The sequence below is a fragment of the Pipistrellus hanaki genome, assembly GCF_964339955.1.
Source record: "Pipistrellus hanaki genome assembly, chromosome: 10".
NCBI lineage: Eukaryota > Metazoa > Chordata > Mammalia > Chiroptera > Vespertilionidae > Pipistrellus > Pipistrellus hanaki.
This window is the reverse complement of record NC_140512.1, coordinates 13,950,863-13,970,461: the sequence shown is the minus strand read 5'-3', so window position 1 is coordinate 13,970,461 and position 19,599 is coordinate 13,950,863. Positions and strand designations below refer to the sequence as shown.

Below are 19,599 nucleotides of genomic sequence, written 5' to 3'. Positions count from 1 at the left end.
TGCTCAGTGGTTAAGAGTCGACTTATGAACCAGGAAGTCATGGTTGGTTTCCTGGTCATGGCACATGCTCCAGGATTGTTCCCCAGTGCAGGAAGCAGCCAATCAATGATTCTCTCTCATCATTGATATCTCTATATCTCTCTCCATTTCTCTCTGAAATATATATATATATATATATATATATATATATATATATATATAATTTTTTAATTTTTTTTAATAAAGAGAACAGTCAAAAAAAGAACAAATTCATCTGGGGAACTTATAACTGCCACCCAACTTTATTTTATTTTTTTATATATATTTTCTTATTTTTATTGATTTCAGAGACAAAGGGTGAGGGAGAGATAGAAACATCAATGATGAGAGAGAATCATTGATTGGCTGCCTTTTGCATACCCCTTACTGGAGACAGAGCCCGTAACCCAGGCATGTGCCCTTGACCTGATTCGAACCTGGGACCCTTCAGTCCACAGGCTGATGCTCTATCCACTGAGCCAAACCAGCCAGGGCTGCCACACAGCCTTAGAGGCAACACGTCACAGAGTTCTGTGGACAACATAAGCTGATATCTTACTCAGTTATTTTCCTTAAAATGTCACCAAGCCTGGTCACAGTGCTGGTGCTGCCCTATTTCAGCATAAAGGAAACATTCTCTTACCATGAAGGCCAGCGTGTGCCATGAAATAAAGGTACTGTAGCCTTTCCCCGCCTTCCCTGCAGTCCTACTTCTCACCTCTGTTCCTGCAACTCCGTGTCTCTGTTCTCTGTAATAACTCACAATTCACCCCCAAATTAGCATCTTTATCCTCAGAATGTACATTTGTGTTTCATATCAGCATGTTTTAAAAAAGGTTTTGCCTGCAGCAAGACATAGGTACGACTTTACACACTTTCCCAAGAGCTGAACAATTCATCACTGAGCGGACACCTTCAAATTAGCCTCTGTAGCCAAGTACTGGTGCCACCTCTGCTCAAGAGCAGGGCTGTGGAGGGCACCTGTGTACGAGCGGGTGGTTATCTTTGTTCCAGCTCTCAGGGAGAAATAGGTTGCCCTGTCTATGTAAGGGATTCTGTTATGTTAAGAGGCTTTGGGAGGCGACAGGCCTGGGATTGAGTTTTCCATAGTACTCACTAGCTATGTAAACTTGGGAAGGTCACTTAGCTTTCTGAACCCAGGTTCTATGTGCATAACATGGGATTGATAGCATCTCTCCACGTAGTTGTCTTGAAAAATGAATAAATGCATGTTCAATGAAAATACTTTTCTAACTATAAAGCACTTATTTTGAACTCTTTAATATATCATAAATGGGTCAGAGTTTTATTCTACAAAATTACCATTTTATTTGCAAATATTCCCTAAAATTCAAATATGTTCTTGAACCTTCCTCACTTGTGTCCATATCTCAGTGTGCCTTATACAATTAGCCATTGACAGACTTAGCATTTTTAAGCTTTTATTTTCATACTATTGTGTAGGTGGATCTGGCATTTTTAGACAAAAGTTACATTACATTCTTGTATGACCCACTCATGATTTCCTTTGCATCAGGATATATCTGAACATATTTTATTGTCCACTTTGCATGCAGATGCCAAATTAGTTTATCTAACTCAGAAGTTTAGTTTAGGTCTTGCCTCTCCAGGCAGGCTGCAGGTCATGGGAAAGAAACATTCCATGTGAACTCACCAACAGAAATGGATGAAGACAGATTTGGGACCATGTCTCCTCAGTAGGCTAAGGTCTGTTGCACCTACCCGCCGGCCAGTATCTATCTGCCAATGTTCCCCAGTCTTTCCTGTGTCTAAAGGCTGCTTTAGATAAATGCTTTTCTAACCAAAATGAAACAGGATGGTATTTAAGTCAACCATGAGAATAAGCACTGACAGCTGTGCCTCCCACCTGAAAGAAATCAGGACGGGATTGATTTGAATCAGGCAGGAGGCCAGATGCAATTATTTTCCAAAGTCTGTATAAGTCCACCCAAAGGAGACATCCAGCCCCACCCCCCGCAACCCCTGCCTCCCACCCCAGATGAATACAGAAGATCCTGGGAGGCAAGGATGGAGCTGGGCTCCCAGATCTTCAATAAGATGTGATTTTGTACAACAGGAGCCATGGGGGGGCGGGGGGGGGGAGGGCGGGGGGTGCAGAGAAGGGCAAAACCAAACCACACTCTTCAAGTTCCAATAAATGGCATGATGACTGGAATTTTTATTATATAGACTTTATTTCTTGGAGCAGTTTTGGGTTTTCAGCAAAACTGAGTATAAAGTTCAGAGAGTCCCTACTGACTGGGCATCTTCCAGCCCTCTCTCATGCACACCACCTCTGCCTCTAGAGTTCAGAGCACTCTGGGTATACACACAAAGAGGGACACATGCCAGACCCCGTGTTGAGCAGGCCTAGAGTAATTCATTGACCCAGTGAGGACTTGCCATCCCAGCTGGTCCAATGTGGAAGCCCTACATAGCAGCTGAGAGCACAGAATTGATATTTGGTGTCCCCAAGAATTACCAAGTTACATCTCCTCACGACAGCTAAGCCTTGTTGAAACTAACGTGAGTCTGCTGTAGATTTGAAATCTGACTTACACCAGAGTTAACTGGGAGTGTTCCCTCTTCCCATCACTTTCACAGGATAAGTTCCTCACCTTCTCTAAAGTCTAAAGTCACTCAAATCTTCCCAAAGCCTCTGTTCCAAGCAGTCTATTCTCCACATTGTCCTTCAGAAATATCACCTGAGCCCTGCTGCATTCTGGATGTTTCTCCACCCGGAATATCTCCTCTTGGCCATTTTGGTCAGTTTGTACATTGTTGACCCCTTAGTCAATCAGTTGATATGTATCAAACATCTATCATTAGCAGGACTCTGTAGCATTTACCTCCAGCCTGATCATTTCTTACGAGTTAATCTTATCTCCACAAATAGACTACAATCTCCTTAAAGGCAGTTTTGAAATATTACCTATTACCTGGCACCGTACTACAGTAGTTAGTGCCTGACTGTTATTCTTCGAATTTTACAAAATTGTTTTTAACTTTACAAAGATAGTCACTGGTTGATTTCCTTACAGAGAACGTCCTTCAGGTGCCCTCAACATAGGGTCCAAGTACACACAGATTTATTCTTGAGAACATACTTGTTATATAAAAACACGTATATGTCATTATGGAATCACTAGGTTGTTGTTGTTGTTTTTTTTAAAGGAACATTTTCTAAAAACAGGGACTAGTTTAATGTTGCAACCATGAGTTCTTACCTCTGGAAATCTTGACAAATTCTAGGTAAGGGAGGAGCAGGATAACATTGCAGCCCTATGCATTCAACATCGATCCTTATATTTATGTGTAGGTTTGTTAGAAAGTTTTCAGACTGAGAGTCAGTCAAAGAAGGACGTCAACTTGCAACAGCAATTTTCTCTAGATCATTCTTTGGCCGAACTGAATGCCTTTCTGCTGTAGAAATTCTTCAGTGCTAGATGGGGAGTCAGAACAAATTTTGTGTGCTCGGCGTTAAGACAGCTCGTCCTACCAACTCTTACTTTTCACATAATAAGCAATCTTAAAGAAAAGATAAAGAAAATCTTGAAAGATGATTTCATTTTCTCAGTTTCTTGCATGTCCTTTGGGTGTTAATGTGTTTAGTTACCACAGTACACAGGTCACAATTGCCTTCAATAACCTCGTTTTGGGGGGAGGGGTATCTCTATTTCTGTTATCTGAACTAGCAAGTGAAAATGACACGATTCATGGCGTTGATGATGAAAAGCTTGCAAACTATTTCGTTTTCTGTTCTTAACTCCAACATTTACCAAGAGAGTTAAACTGGTTGAACCTTAAATCAAATCTTGAAAGCCTAAGTGTATTGCCCAAGCAGTGTAGAAAGGAAGAGAGAAAGTACTTTTCAACATGACCTCCAGTTCTAGTGATATCTTGGCTGGCACTGCTCAATACCTTTCAAAGTAATAACTTGATGTGGTACATCCTCATCTTCCTTGAATGTTTACATTTTTCCCAAGAAGTGACTCTTTTTAAAAATATATATATATGTTTTTATTGATTTCAAAAAGGGAGAGAGAAAGAAACAGCAATGATGAGAGAGACTCATCAAAGGGTTGCCCCTGCCAGCCCCCCACTGGGGATGGAGCCCCCAACCAAGGCATGTGCCCTGACGGGGAACTGAACCATGATCTCTAGATGCATAGGTCCACGCCCAACCACTGAGCCACACCAGCAAAGTGACTCTTCCTGCCAGGGCCCCACAGCCCTTTCAGGCACCAAAGGAGAGAGGGTAAACTTTTCCTAAAGGGCAGCCGCTCACACCAGACCAGCTGCCAGAGTATCATGTTCTGTCAGACACAGCAAAATGTTCTGTCGTGTTGGCTTCACCCCCGCATGTGTGTGTGTGTGTTTTCTTGCAGCTACCTCATCCCTGAACTCCCAGCTCCAGCAGCTCCAGCAGTTGCAGCAGCTCCAGCCACCGCCGCCGCCTCCACAGCCTAGCAGCCACCCCAGCAGCCACCCGCAGGCTCCCCACCAGTCGTCCCAAGCACCGCAGCCCCAGCCAGCGCCACCCCAGCAGCCACCACCCGCCTCCCAGCAGCTGCCAGCTCCGCTATCGCAGCCCCCGCAGTCTCAGTCCCACCCTCACCCCCAGAACCAGAACCAGAACCAGAACCAACCATCTCCAACTCAGCAGAATGCAAGCCCCCCTCAGAAACTCAGCCCATCTCCGGGACACGGCCTTCCGTCGCAGCTCACGCCACCCAGTCCTCTGCAGGTATGTCCTTGCCCTGCCCAGGAGCACACAGGCCCTTTCCATGGGGCTGCACCCTCCCCCAAGGCCAAGGCCAGCAAAACTTAGCATCCAGGTCTGCAGCACCTAATTCCAATTGATCTCTTTAGACAGAGGAAGGGGAAGCAAATAGCAGGCAGCTGGGGATGCATGTGGAGGGAGCGAATAGAACCCCGTTGATGTTCCCCTCCCAAGGATAAATGTGATCCGCTTCCTCCGGTGAGAGGCCAGCACTGTAAGTGCATTTGTAGCCTGTAATAATTCCACTTTATGATACTTTTTTGAAGGCAGCAAAGATAGCATCCAATTAAAATTATTACTAGCACCGTTTTGTAGCCCCGCGGAGAACTGTATCTCCTGTCCGTGAGGCATGGTGGTTATTTCTCTATATTATGAATACAACAGTGTCTTACCTTAAGTACTTTGTGCTCTTTTGTTTCTATTTTTCTAAAGACTCTCTGGGGTTAGGAGGGTAAAGAAATTTAGCCCCAGTCTTATGTCCCAGATTCCAACCATCACTCCATGGACTAACAAGTACCCTAGATTCATGCTGAGAGCCTCACGAGTATGCATTATAACAATTATTTTTAAAAAGTTAATAAGGCTCCTGTATGATTGCTGTGAAGCTTGAGGACACCCAAAATAGATACTTCAGGCTAATCATGAATGCTCAGCTTTAACCTACTATCGTTGAGGAGCAATGGAGAAGAGCATTCAGGAATATATCACTTTATAGAGTTCAGAATACCATTCTTAACTTAGAAGCCTTTCAAATAATTAGCTTTCTCAAAACATTGTGACTATGATATCAACACATCAGATCCAGAAATTAATAGCTCGGTTTTAGACTAACATAATGATGTTTTCCCATGTGAGATTGCGGGTGATTTAGTATATTTGCAGTGCAGTGACAAAGTCTGGCAGAGTGGGCAGTCTATGCATTCATTTCAAAGCCAACTTCCCCCTGCCTGATGGTGGGCATGCAGTCCTCCTACCCTAGGATGCAATAGCCATTGCATTCTTAGGGTCCAAATAGGAAAGCATACAAAAGTCGCAATAACTTGGTACATAGGCAGAAGGCAAGTAAATTAGAGACTTAGCCTTTTAGAATCAACTTGTTTGTTATTTTAGAACCAACATTTTTCGTATGAACTTGGATTCTCAGTGGTGGCCCAAAGTTTTCCTGGAAATGAAAACATTTGGGTGAGATGAATAATTGTGTTTTCCCTGGCACTTTGGGTCATAGCTACTTTCCATGTGGACATTTTTCTAAGACGGGTTTGAAGTTGTATTTTTTTAAAATATCACAAGAGACAAACTCATACTTTTGACATAGGGCTGAAATGAGTTTTAAAAGTCCTTACTGTACCCTCAACAGCTACGGAAACAGTAGACATAATCAGATGTACAAGATGGATGATTACAATAATCCTAATGTTTTCTGCATTTGGAATTCAACTCTATTATCCCAGAGAATGACTTTAGTACTTTCTGAGACCAGTTAAATTAGATGTATCCATGCACCATGTAATTAAACACTTCCTCTTTCCAAGTCATCAAAGTAAGTGCAATTACCAAAGAAAAGCCTGCCCCCATCTGAGGGAGGAGATTACTCAGCTCTGACTTCAGTCATTGTCTGTAATCCAGTAGGCCCTTCAGCTGAGGTCTGTGGACATCAGCCTTCTTGAACACTTACAGCTTATATATCTCTATCAGCCAGTGAATGCCAAATGAAGACAATCCATTTCAATGACTGTTGACAAGGCTTTAGAAGAGGTGACCATTCAGGCTCATGAAAATAAGTTGTATTAGGATAGTTTCCAAAAGTTCTCTTTATGGCTTGCCATGGAAATCCAAGGACTGTTTTGTTTTGTTTCTGCAACAAATGAAGCCTCGGGGAGCCTCAATTCTTTCTCTATAACTCTGAGGTGGTGTTCTATTTTTTTACTGTTGGAGCTTTAACTTATAAACTTAATAAGTCCACTGGTAAGATAGTACTCCAACTTCTGTAGATCTAATGGATAACAACCAAAAAAATGACTTGGTAAAAGTATTACCAAGTACATAAAGAAACTAATTTGAAATAAATCTATATTTCTAGGAATAAAAGGAGTTTTTTCCTTTACTATAGGCATGTGTAAAGGAAATGGAGAATTCCATGATTTTGAAATACTGTTTTTGAAACATGTTTTGTGGAACATGGAATATTTGAACTTTTCAAGAAGAAAACTATTTAAAAGAAACTGCCAGGGTACTGATATTTTTGAAGTAGAATAAAGTATTTTTGTTTGAAGATTATTAAAGGAATAAAGATAAACTAAATTTATATAGAACAGCTTAAATTCTATTTAATTTTTTTTTATTTTCATGTGGGCTTTACCTTTTTACATTATTCAAAATATGTCTGGGAGATATTAATTTAGAACTGTGAAAGTTAGATTTTCAAGGAAAGCCAATAGTTCAGGTTCTTTGTTTTAAAAAAAAAAAACTTTGAAAGATAACAATTATTTCTGAAACTGTACAGATGTCTTCAGAAAGAAATCAATGGAAGTGGCTTGTGTAGGTTTATTTAGGTGAGGTAATTTGAGATGAGGGGGGGAAAAAAGAGCAGCACTGGCAGGTTACTTTAGACTAAAATCTAAAATTCTCCAAATAGTTCTCATCAGGTTTTCCCATAGTATTGCAGTATAATTTTTTTTCACTCTTTAGCTCAATTCCATGCAATAACTCACATTTACAAAACCAGGTTGTTGTTTCCAGGCAGATATAAGTTTAAAGTGTTATCACTTCACAGAAGACCAGATAGGGGACTGACTTCATTAACTACTTTTAATCCTCAGGGTTATAGGAGGGCTGATGGTCCAGAGTGGAGGTTTGTCTTTATATTCTGCATTGAGACTCAATACCTGCCTACCCTACCTGTGTTTGGAAAGAAGTTTGCCAAACATGGATCATAAACACAAAGATTTTCAGGGGCCAGGTAGTAAGCATAACTAAGGAAAGCAACTTGGGTATAAAACTCAAAGTCAAATTTCGAAAACAGTATGAGACAAACAAAATGCATCTGTGAGCTGAATTGAACCTTTGGGATCCAGGGTGTTTATAAATAATCATACTCCTATTTTTGCTGTAGTTTATCAACTGTAGGCTGTGCCAGAATTTAAAACTTGAGTATTGGTAAGAAACAGATCAGAAACATAAATGGAAGGAGCTAACTTGTGGGAGAGAAATATGGCCTAATCCTTCCTGGGTAGAAAAAAAAAAAAAAACATGTAAATTTTTAATTTCATTATGTAATTTTGATCTGGATAAAGACCCCATAAGCATAAGACTGTTCCTTGGGTGTTTTTAATTGCACAAGGAAAATTCCAAACATTGTGTCAAAGCCCTCATGTGTGCATGTTCCTTCCTGGGTGATCTGGAGATGGAGTACACATGGTTGGAGCCTAGTCATGGTGCCACGGGGATGGGGAGATTGGGGTTTTGAAGCCTCATTCTAGTTCAGACCGGCTTCCCACTAGCTGACAAGTGTGAACACGTCACCTTGGTTCTCTGGACTCTGTTTTCCTCATCTGTTAAATGTGTGGGCTATATGATTTGTAAAATCCTTTTCAGACTTGTGAATCTATTATCTAAATGTTAGCAGGCCTCTAGAATCATATTGGCTATTGAAAACCTGAGGTCTTAACGACCCTGTGAGTTTTCTTCAAGGTCAGGTAAATTTCTTCCCACTCAGCTGGTTGGCAGAGTGGAAACAGAGTAGGGGACAAACATAAGTGGGATAATGATAGAAGAAGCAGATTTAATCTTAGCCATGGAGTCCAAATTAAAGTCAAGTTTTAATCCTCAGAGAGTCACTGCTGCAAGCTCTGGTCCCAGATTGCTTTTCCACTTACCCATTAAAGAAGCTTAAGAAACCAAATGCTGCATTTAACCTTGGCCATCGGCACACCGTTTTGCACGGCAGGAAGTAGGATAATCTCTCCCTTTCTTGGTGTATTGCACATTTTAATAAATAATAGAGGGAGGGAGTGCTCAGTGGAGGCAGCTAGGAGAGAGAAAGCTATCTGTGCTTGTCTGAGGAATGAGGAGCATGGTCACCTTCTCCGCGGTGAGGTTGCTCAAGAGGGCGTAAAATTGTCCCTGACTATGTGCCTATGCTAATGGAAAGGTCTTGTTAACACTCAGGTATCCAAGAGTACACTGCATCCGAATTCCACCTCTGAGATGCAGTAGGCACAGCCTCCTTCCTGGTCTCCTTATTTGGGATGTTTTCTCACTGGCAAACTTTCTCATTTCCAAAGTGGATGAGTGATACAGAGAGTGGTACATGCTCACTTTTTTAAACCATGAGCCCAAACCCTTGAGAAATAGACCTAGACCTAGACCTACATGACTTTAATCCATTTTAAAGCAAATGGTCTCCAAACATGGCTCCCTCTTATAAAAAAGACTCAGTGTCCTGGGCCAACCCTTTCTCTCCCCAGCAGTTTGTCTTAATCAATTTAACATGATATTAGTCAGAGCTTTGTGGCTCTGACTTTTGTCATCTATAAAAGGAAGGGGGTAAAATAAAATATTTTTAGAACTTCTTCCATTCCAATTGGAGTTTTATGTCATAAACCCCTAAAACAGTTGGGTGATGTATGCTGGTGCAAGGGGAGAAAATGTTCTAGGTTCTAGGTTCTGAGGCTGGAGCTCCATAAATTAGACTAAGAAAAGACCTTAACAAGAGAAAAACAAACAGAAGTTCATTAACACATGCATCACATATACACCTAAGGGTATTTAGTAATGAGTAACTCAGAAGAGGTGGTCAGAACTTTGGCTGACAGCATCTTACCAAAAGAACAACACAATTGTGAAAGTGGAAATACATGGGGAAACTAATAGTAGATAAGGGCTAGTTTTAAAGATTTGTTTCACAAATTCGTTTGGTGCCATTTCTGGGTCAATAAGAACCTAGAATTGTCTCCAGTAATCAATTTATGTCCTTCCTTATATAGAGGGTTAGGGGGACACCTTTACAAATTTATGTCCTGCTTTTAGGTAAATAGGAGGATAATGGAGACCTTTTCTCATATCTGCTTTTCTCAATTGCCTTCAGTGAAAAAAAAAAAATCCTCATGTTGCAATGACACACTTTGGGGTGGCATATTCTACTACCATTTTCAGGCATATACATATAATTCAGTGGTGGGCAAACTGCGGCTCAAGAGCCACATGTGGCTCTTTGGTCTCTTGAGTGTGGCTCTTTCACAAAATACCACGTGCGGGTGCACACATACAGTGCGATTGAAACTTCGTGGCCCATGCACAGAAGTTGGTTTTCAGCTCTCAAAAGAAATTTCATTCATTGTTCTGTTGATATTTGGCTCTGTTGACTAATGAGTTTGCCGACCACTGATATACCGCTTTGTGGTCATTGTAAATGCTAATAGAACTCAGAAATCTCTGTGCCTACATAGGGCTGAATCACTGTGTAGAATTCTCCCAGCCTAGTCCAAGGCAATTGAGGCACTCAACTCAGATGCAAAACTCAAGGTGCACCCAAACATGTAGTAATCATTAAAATCAATGATATTTTAATACAATATTTTTCAAAATCAAAAATGAATGCCAAAACCCAGGGTGAACTAAATGTCAGATTTGGAATTAGTAACAGTATTGTGCCATATTGGAGTCTGAGGCAAAAAGAAAAAATCAGTAATACCGATTCTATTGACCATGAACTTTTGCATTCATTTTTATATTTTTACAAGTATTAAATTAGATGTTATTCATCTTGATTACTGTGTTTTGGGGCATACCCTTAAATTCTGTGCCCCAGATGAGTGACTCATTCACCTCAACCTGGTCCCTTCCAGCTTGGCTTCCAGCTGTGTAAATGATTTTGTTAGTAAATATTCCCCAAGGTCAGTGGCATTCTGTGCACTGTAAATTTCAGTCAGAACTTAGATTTCACTGTCTAATTTAACTTGAAAATGACACTAAATTTGGTGCAGTAGAAAAACAGGAGTACATGTTGGATAATAGATGGGGCAGGGAGGTGGGGTGGAAATCCATCCTCCTTACCTGTGTATTGCACAAGTCTAATAAACCAATTATTTTTATTGAATTGAAATGTTAGGACAATCAAGTAACTTCTTTTGGCTCTGACATTTTTCACTGAACTAATTTATGGTTTTATGAAATTGTGTATGTTTAGTGAAAATGATGGACATAGATAACATTCTCCCAGGACAATCCAGGCCCTTAGAAATTTTTAAAAACTGGAAGAGCCGAAACTGGTTTGGCTCAGTGGATAGAGCATCAGTCCGCGGACTGAAAGGTCCCAGGTTTGATTCTGGTCAAGGGAATGTACCTTGGTTGCGGGCACATCCTCAGTAGGAGGTGTGCAAAAGGCGGCTGATCGATGTTTCTCATTGATGTTTCTAGCTCTCTATCCCTCTCCCTTCCTCTCTGTAAAAAAAAAAATCAATAAAAAATATATATTAAAAAAAAAAAAAAAAACTGGAAGAGTTCACACAGACTGGGTAAGGCTTTCTCTTGGGCTATAAAACCAAAGGACACTTTATTATTGTGGGTGAGAAAATCCATCCAAACCCAGAGAGTCATTGTGAAGATTAAATAAAACATACTGATGAAAATGCTTTTCATGCTGTAAGTTTGCTATGCAAATGTTGATTATACCACAGATATGAAAGGCCATGAATTTATTTCTGCTTATACTACCATCCAGCAAATTGAACACTTGATTCATTATTCACTCGTTTGGGAAGAAGTCAAGTGGGAAATGGGAGTCCCTTTACCCAACCATATTCAGCACGAATAAAATAAACAAAACATACTTATCCACATTGTCTGCAAGGGACAATTTTTTCTTTTATGAAAGAAAGAAAACCTCCTTTGAAAAACAACAACCCTCAGTTCACATTACTGACATTTCAAAGAATTTATTGCAAGCATTTGAGATCCAGGAGGAACAACAAAGTTTATATTGCTTTGAGAGTGGCAGGGGGGAAATTAGTTTACCAAGAATATACTTTATATACTCCGGTGCTTCTCTGTCATTGTCTAGATTTCCCGTTCCTGGGTGCTGCTCTGTCGTAGTCAAATCGTGTAGAATGGGGTTTAACAAAGCAGGCAGCATGTTCACATCACTGACTATGGAAGCTCACATCGAGTACTGATAGATGGGAAGGGTGCCAGACTCAATGGGGGTGGAAATATTCCTGCAGCATTTGAACAAGGCAAGTTAGAACTTCTGAAGGAAAACAGCGCCGCTCTGATCATGATGGGGGAGGAGGGGTGCACAGCTCCCGATGGTCGTGGACCCAACCTGGACAAGGCAGGAAGTTGTTTTTTTTGTTTGTTTGTTTGTTTTTGTTTTGTTTTTTAATATATTTTATTGATTTTTCACAGAGAGGAAGGGAGAGAGATAGAGAGCTAGAAACGTCGATGAGAGAGAAACATCGACCAGCTGCCTCTTGCACACCCCCTACCGGGGATGTGCCCGTAACCAACATACATGCCCCTGACCGGAATCGAACCTGGGACCTTTCAGTCCGCAGACTGACGCTCTACCACTGAGCCAAACTGGTTTCTGCAAGGCAGGAAGTTATTAAAGGCTTTAAGCAAAGATAGGATATTCTCCAAGCTCCCTGAATGTCACAATCACATGGAATCCATTTTAAGCATCTTCAAGGCATGATCTGCATACTATTTTCATTGCCAGTGAGACTCCTTAAGCGATTATAGTGGGTATCTTCACACCAGATAATCACTAGTGAGTATTCTCTGGGCCCTGGTGCCATCTCACTACCTGGCCTGACCTTCCTCCCTCTTCTTGACTCACCCAAGCCACACCATCTCCAAACAGGTGAGGCCATGCCCGCGCTCCTACCTCTAGTCCTTTGCTTTCTTTTTCAAGAGAAAATTTTCAAACACAATGGCCGTGGTTCTTAGGGTTGCTGCACATTGGGATCATCTGAACAGTTTTTAAAAAAATACTAATGCCTGTGTCCCACCCAAAGATTCTGATTGAACCTGAGTGGGATGCAGTATGGGCATCAGCATTTTTTTTTTTTAATCCTCACCTGAGGATATGTTTTTATTGATTTTTAAAGAGAGAGAAAGGGAAGGAGAGAGAAACATCACTGTGAGAGAGAAACACCCATCAGTTGCCTCCCATATGGACCCTGACTAAGGATCAAACCTGAAATCTAGGCATGTGCCCTCACCGGGAATTGAACCCACATCCTTTCCAGTATACGGGATAACTCTCCAACCAACCCAGCCACCCAGCCAGGGCTGGGCATCACATTTTTTATGCTCCTCAGGCTATTCCAATGTGGGGCCAGGGTTAAGAACCTGTCTTGCAAGTAGACCTCCAATCATTCATTTTTAAACTAGCAGATTTCTACCTCTTATTTAAACAAAATGTTTTTTTTTAATTTAAAGTGTTGGTTGTATCAGTTTGTGCTAACTTTACTGCTGCAATATAATAAAACTAGGTCTTGATTTCTAAAAAGAATGAACCAGTGTTACTTCAACCTCACTCTGCCCCCAGATTCCCAGCCCATCAGTGAATAAGAACAATCATGTCTGTACTTTGTCACTCATTTGAGCCTCTCCTAGACCCTGAAGTTGGGTTATTAGCCAATATCTACAGAAAAACTCAAACCTGGTAATTTCTTATTGTTTTTCATCCTCACAAGGATATTTTTTTTCCATTGATTTTTTGAAAGAGTGGAAGGATGGAGGGGGAGAGAAAGAAACATTAATATGAAAGAGGCACATCAATTGGCTGCCTCCTATAATAGGCTGAGGCTCAAATCTACAAGCCAGTTACATACCCTTGACCAGGAATCGAACCCATGACCCTTAGGTGTGAGGGATGACCTCTAACTCCTGATCACTGGCCAGGGCTCAAACCTGGTGATTTATACTAAAAAAAAACAAAAACAAAAAAAAACATAACTGAGTAAATAAATAATCCTTTTCAACTCTTTAACATCCTCTCCAAATAAGAATAGTGGCTATTGATTGAGAGCTTATTCGATGTCCAACTGTTGCTAAATGTCGCCTCACCTAAACTATAGTAGGGCTTTTCAAGCTTTATTTGCAGGTGAATCTCCCTGGGACCTTGGTAAATGTAGACTCTGATTCAGTAGTTCTGGAGTAGAGGGCCCACCCCAAATTCTGCTTTGGAAACCAGCTCCTAGGTAATGCTGACACTGCTGACATTGCCCACCTCATGAGTAGTAAATGAATCTTTGAAATTCCTTCCATGAGCCCCATTTTATAGATGAGGGGAATTAGGGGTGAGGACTATAAGAGGCAAGATTCAAACCAAGATGTGACATAAAACCTTGTCCACTGTACTCATCTGCCTCTTTTTCATTTAGTTCTTTTTCTGTTGTGGATTTCCATCTTTTAAAAGATGCCCTGGCTGGTGTAGCTCAATTGGTTGGAGCCTTGTCCCTACACCGGAAAGGTTGCAGTCAAGGCACACACCCAGGTTGCCAGTTCGATCACTGGTCAGGGTGCATACAAGAGGCAACCGATCAATGTTTCTCTCCTCCCGCCCCCTGCCTCTCTCTGTAAAATAAAATAAAATAAAAAATTTTAATTTTTAAAGAAAAGGAAGTTGCATATAAGAGATCACGTAATTACTTTTTCTTGCAAATGAAGATGGAGATAGACATACTATTGGGAGAAAGACCCTGCCTTTCCCCTGCCTGGTCTTTCTTGCAGCTTTTGATCTAAATCATGATCTTACCATTCCTCAAGAACCAGTAACTCTGAAAGGGGGTTGTGGGGGTGAGGATGTGGCACACTTCTTCTTTTTCTTTAGTAAATATGTTAGTTTTGTTCAAGCCATTTCTACCAAATTGAAACTCAGGCACAAAGAGATTAAACTGGTCTGCAACCACCCACCAAAGTAGAGCTGAGATGGCTGACAGGATCTCTGTGAGAAGTCCAAGCTCTTGTTCCAGTGTTCAGACCCAAGATTGCCTAGCTCTAGGACCACGAAGACCACCCCCTCCCTACATTCCCACCACCTCTCCCTCAGCAATAAAAGTGCATTTGAGTCTGTCTGACTCAGCAGGGGCGAGGAGACTCCTTGACACCATCGTTTCAACAGTCTTTTTCAGGAGCAAAAGCCAAAAGAGTAGCAGAATCGTTCTCCAAATGTAGGCCGTACACAGTCAGAGCGTGGTTCCGCTTACCTGGCGACAGGCCCTACAGTGTCATCTGTAGACATTCTTCACCCTCTGAACCAGGGGTGTGGGAGCCGTGTGAAGTATCTGTACTCCAGTCATATGTGTGTTTTCCAAAATGGCCATTTCTATTAGAAGGGGGAATTTGATTTATGATTATTGGGAACTATGCCATCATTGTAATTTTTTCTTCATAAAGTAAAAAAAACAAAGAAAAAAGAAGTCTTCAAAAGTATCCACTCTTTTGAAGTTCCTGGTTGTTACGTATTTCCTGTGAGTGAGCATGTAGACCAAGTAACCCAGGCAAATCCTTCTCACTTGCCCAAAGTCTGCAGGCACCAGATTGGGCAGGCAGGACCTGCTGCTTAGATGGCTTTAGGATAAAAATCTCATTAACGCCTTCATCCTCAAAAGAACAGAAACCTAACAGAACATGTACAAATATTAGCCACTAGGATTCATAAATACATGCCTGGTTGACTTACAAGAAAACAAACTGGGAAAATAAACTCTTAAGCCCTGTCAACGCAAATTCAACCAGCGGATGGCTGTGTGCTTGCATTAAAGGGTCAGACTGTATGTGTGTATGTGGACTTTAAATCTTCATAGTTATAGGTATCTGTATTCCATATTTGAGTGTATGCATGTTTATGTTTATTTGAGATATACATATGCACGGATTTATTTAGAATCTTGTTTAGAAACACCAACTCAGGGATTCTGTAAAGTGTCCACTTCTAGGGTTGTCCATGGAGTCTGGGCACATCGGCGGAGTCTGAGCATGGGGGGAGGAATGACATTGTCCGGGGCTTTCCTTTTCTGCCCGGGACATGTTTTGAGAGAATGACTAAACAGTGCTGGAGATTATGAATTTGCTTAAGTGTGAGTGGCTGATTGCTGAGAGCCGCGCCAGCCCTCCCTTAGCGTGATTGACTGGGGCTGCAGGTCTTCACACTTGATGCCTGGATTTGACTCGGAAAGTCTGCCAAGTCTTTTACTGGGATATTTATCTTAATTAGATCTGAAAGACCTGCCACAGCAGAATAGTCACACCGATTAAAATGAAAAACAGGAGAAATTACTGATCAAATTAATCATAATGTCGGGTTACAGCTGTAGGTCTGATGTAATTTGCCACTCCAGTGAGTTACATCGGCCTGGCCCGGGAAAGGGAGCTGGCTTTAGCTGATCCGTAGCACCCGCCCGCTCCAGGCAGCCTGGCAGGAGGCTGGCGCCATTCATTTTCTTGGCTTGCTCTGACCTCCCTGCTGCAACTAGAAACAAATCAGGCACCAAACAAATGGGGTGGGGGGCGGAAATATTCTCTTATCCAAGCAGGCCGTACTATTTCAAAATGGTGAGCTTCTAAAACTTGGCTGGGCAGGCGTGGGGCTTTGTGCTTGTAGGGCGTTCTGCTTTGGGGTTCTCCCCCCCACCCCACCCCGGCCCCCACTTAACTTCCTTTTACTTTTGCTCTCGGTGACCTGACATTGATTACAGATGCAGAACGAGAATCAAAAGGTCAGAGGGCAAAACCTTTGGCTCTAAGCAATGAGAAAAATCCTTTAGAAAAATCTCCTTGCCAAAAGGGCTCTACAGCTGGGACATGGATTGAAATAACCTGGAGTGTCGCACAGGGAGGCAAAACCCTAAGCTGTAATGCAGAGTTCCCAGGGAGGCCCGGTCCTGGTGTCCTACTGTTTAAAAAAACACCACTTTATACCATACCTTGTGTTTGGGGGAAGATGGATGAAGAACACTATTTTTTTTTTTTTAAGAAACAAACAAGAGTCCTGATTCTTCTCCATGTGCAACCCTGACATTGAGCTGTGATTCATCATGACTGATTCATTTTATAAAACACATCTCCTCATGAGTGACATAAAGAAAGGCCCTAAAATGGCCCCTGTCTAGACATTCAATTGGGAATTCTGCAAAGGTAAAATTTAGGAGCAACGTAGGACTTTTCTCCAACCAGTTCTGCTTTATCAAGTAACTAGATAAGCCTCCCTGAGGGGACTCACCCTAAACCAGGGGACTGGGGAGGATCAGGGGAAGGGGGCCTCATTCCCAGTCAATAGTCATCAGATGACTCTGCAGCACTAAGACTTTTCTTTTTGGTCATCTGAGGTGTTGCCCATATTCCACATATTTTTTCTTGGACTAGATGTGCTCTTTAACTCCCAATCTGAAAAGGCCCTGGTCCTCTCTCTATCCCATCAGGAATGAACATGGAATGTTTTGTAAGTGAGGGACATAGGCAATCACAGAAAACAAAGTGCCTTGGCACTCAAGAGTCAATACCTTCTGGACCTTTCTGTGGACTATTCTGTGAGTGGTTATTATATTAGTTTAGTTGTTTCAACCAGAATTTTTTAAAAATTAAAAAGTAAGGCTATGCACTTTTTCTTGAAGCTTCTGTTTTATATATAGAGAGAAAGATATACATCTACATATAGACAGAAATATTTATAACTATGTTTTTGTATATATGTATTTATTGGCTTCTATTGTAAAATATATTTCTTACTATGTGATTTCAGAAGAATTTGAAAAACACTGCCTTGAAAGACAGCTATTTAGGAAGGCAGAGGCAGGAACTCTTAGACATGTAACAGCTCAGAAAGCAAATTTATCTATGTCCCAACATATTTATTGTGATGATGAGCTCCTAAACACTGAACACTGTACCAAATAGTCAAAAACAACCAAAACAGGCCCTGTGCTGTGGCTCAGTTGGTTGAGCATTGTCTCAAACATCAGGAGGTCACCAGCTCAATTCCTGGTCAGGGCCCAAGCCTGGGTTGCAGGCTTGATCCCCAGTAGGAGGCAGCAAAATGATGTTTCTTTCTCATCAATGTTTCTATCTCTCTGCCTCCTCTTTCTGAAATCAATAAAAAACATATTTTAAAAACAAGCAAAGAGAAACAAAACATGGATGCCATCACTACCCCTACACACACACACACACACTCACACACACACACACACACACACACACACACATCCTGGACCAGATGTACTCTTTTATCCCCAATCTGAAAAGTCACATGAAATTACTAGTTTGACAAACCTATTAAACTGAGAAATTAAATAATATATTAAAAGCTGACAATGTAGTCCCACAAAATGAGTAGATAATTCTAAAGAGAAAGAAAGGAGGAGAGAGAAAATGGTAGGAAGGAAGCACAGGGCCCTAAACTGATTGTGGTTCCTAGAAAATTTATCAAGAAAAAAAGCTCTGTCCCTTGAGAGTTGCAAGTCAGCAGCCAGGTCCACGGACCCTGAACAGAGAAACCTTGGGCAATAGGAGCTCCATATTCAAGGTGCCTAGAACTTTCCTCAGTCACCTATTTATTTTTATATTTAGAACAATTCCTGGTACATAGTAAGGTCTATAAATAAATAGGTCTTATATGACTGATTCCTCAGAAATTATTTTAGCCCCATTTTTCTTTATACTGTCTTCTCAATGGCCTTTGGGAAATGCAGACTCGACTTAGACTGCTTTAAACCAGCTTCTTTCATGTAGGAAGAAATGTACATCAACTGTACATCAAAATAAGGATCATCGTGTTCTAGTTAACCTCCTGTTTCCTTTTCTCCCTCCATTTCAACACATATGGTGGTTCTTGACATTCAGAATATAATAGAGAGAGGAGCAAGCCTTCTTAATAGAGTGTAGATCTGATTCACCTGTGAGGTAAATCGTATTTGTCAAAGCATAAAAGTGTTATAAAGCAGGTAGGCCCAAGGGAAACAGCAGCGGCTCTCTCCAGGGGGGCGCCTCTGACCCCACCATCGGACACTGGAGGCTCTCCCCTGACGTGCTCTGACTGCCCGGACCCTGCCGGTAACTGGAGAAATGCATAAAGACTCTCCCAGGAGAAAATGATGATCCAGTTTAAAAAATAAAAATACTGTTGAGCATTTAACACGTGCCAGGCATTGGGCTAGTCATTGTGTATGTGTTTCCTACTTAGGCCTTGACATCCCCTTCAGGAGGCTAGGAAACCCAGGCTCAAAGAAGCTGGAACTCACCCAGGTCTGCAGCTTGTCAGGGGTGCAGCTGGGATTTGAGCCCTGTCTCTGCACGTGCCCTGTCAGCTGGGCAGTCTCTGTGTATGTCTGCTGTCCAGTGTAGTTAGGAATAACACTCATTTCACTCTCAAAACTGTGCTGGTTTGGGCAGTAAATTATGTGGGCCACTTGTCATGCTCACTAGGCCACCTCCAGCATTTATGCAAACTGTCCCCACCTGATTTCACTCCACTAAACACCACAAAAGCTAAGGCATTTGCATTTCCTCCTAATATAATGAAAAGATGGAAATAGTAATCATTGTAAATATATTGTATTCCCTCTACTGGACAACGTAACTAATCATTTTTCACAATGTGATTCTACGTTAGACAAGAAAATCCTTGGATGGAGGGCAACAGGAGACATCCCCTTCTTCCAAATCATGTGGGAAAACCTGACAGGAATATTTCTAGGAACCTGGACGAGGTGGCCAACACCACGCCAGCAGAACTGTAATTTAGAATGGAGAGGTTCCCTCACACACACACA

General features: G+C 41.6%; 1 protein-coding gene across 1 annotated transcript in view; it reads left to right on the top strand.

Moving 5' to 3' along the window:
• The window catches only part of POU6F2 (POU class 6 homeobox 2), a gene marked incomplete at its 5' end in the record, with an annotated part of 337,029 nt that overhangs the window by 239,852 nt on the left and 77,578 nt on the right, over positions 1-19,599 (top strand). Inside the window, one exon of the mRNA XM_084896419.1 lies at positions 4,428-4,786. Coding sequence (XP_084752545.1) covers positions 4,428-4,786 — 359 coding nt within the window. The remainder of the gene's footprint in view (positions 1-4,427; positions 4,787-19,599) is intronic.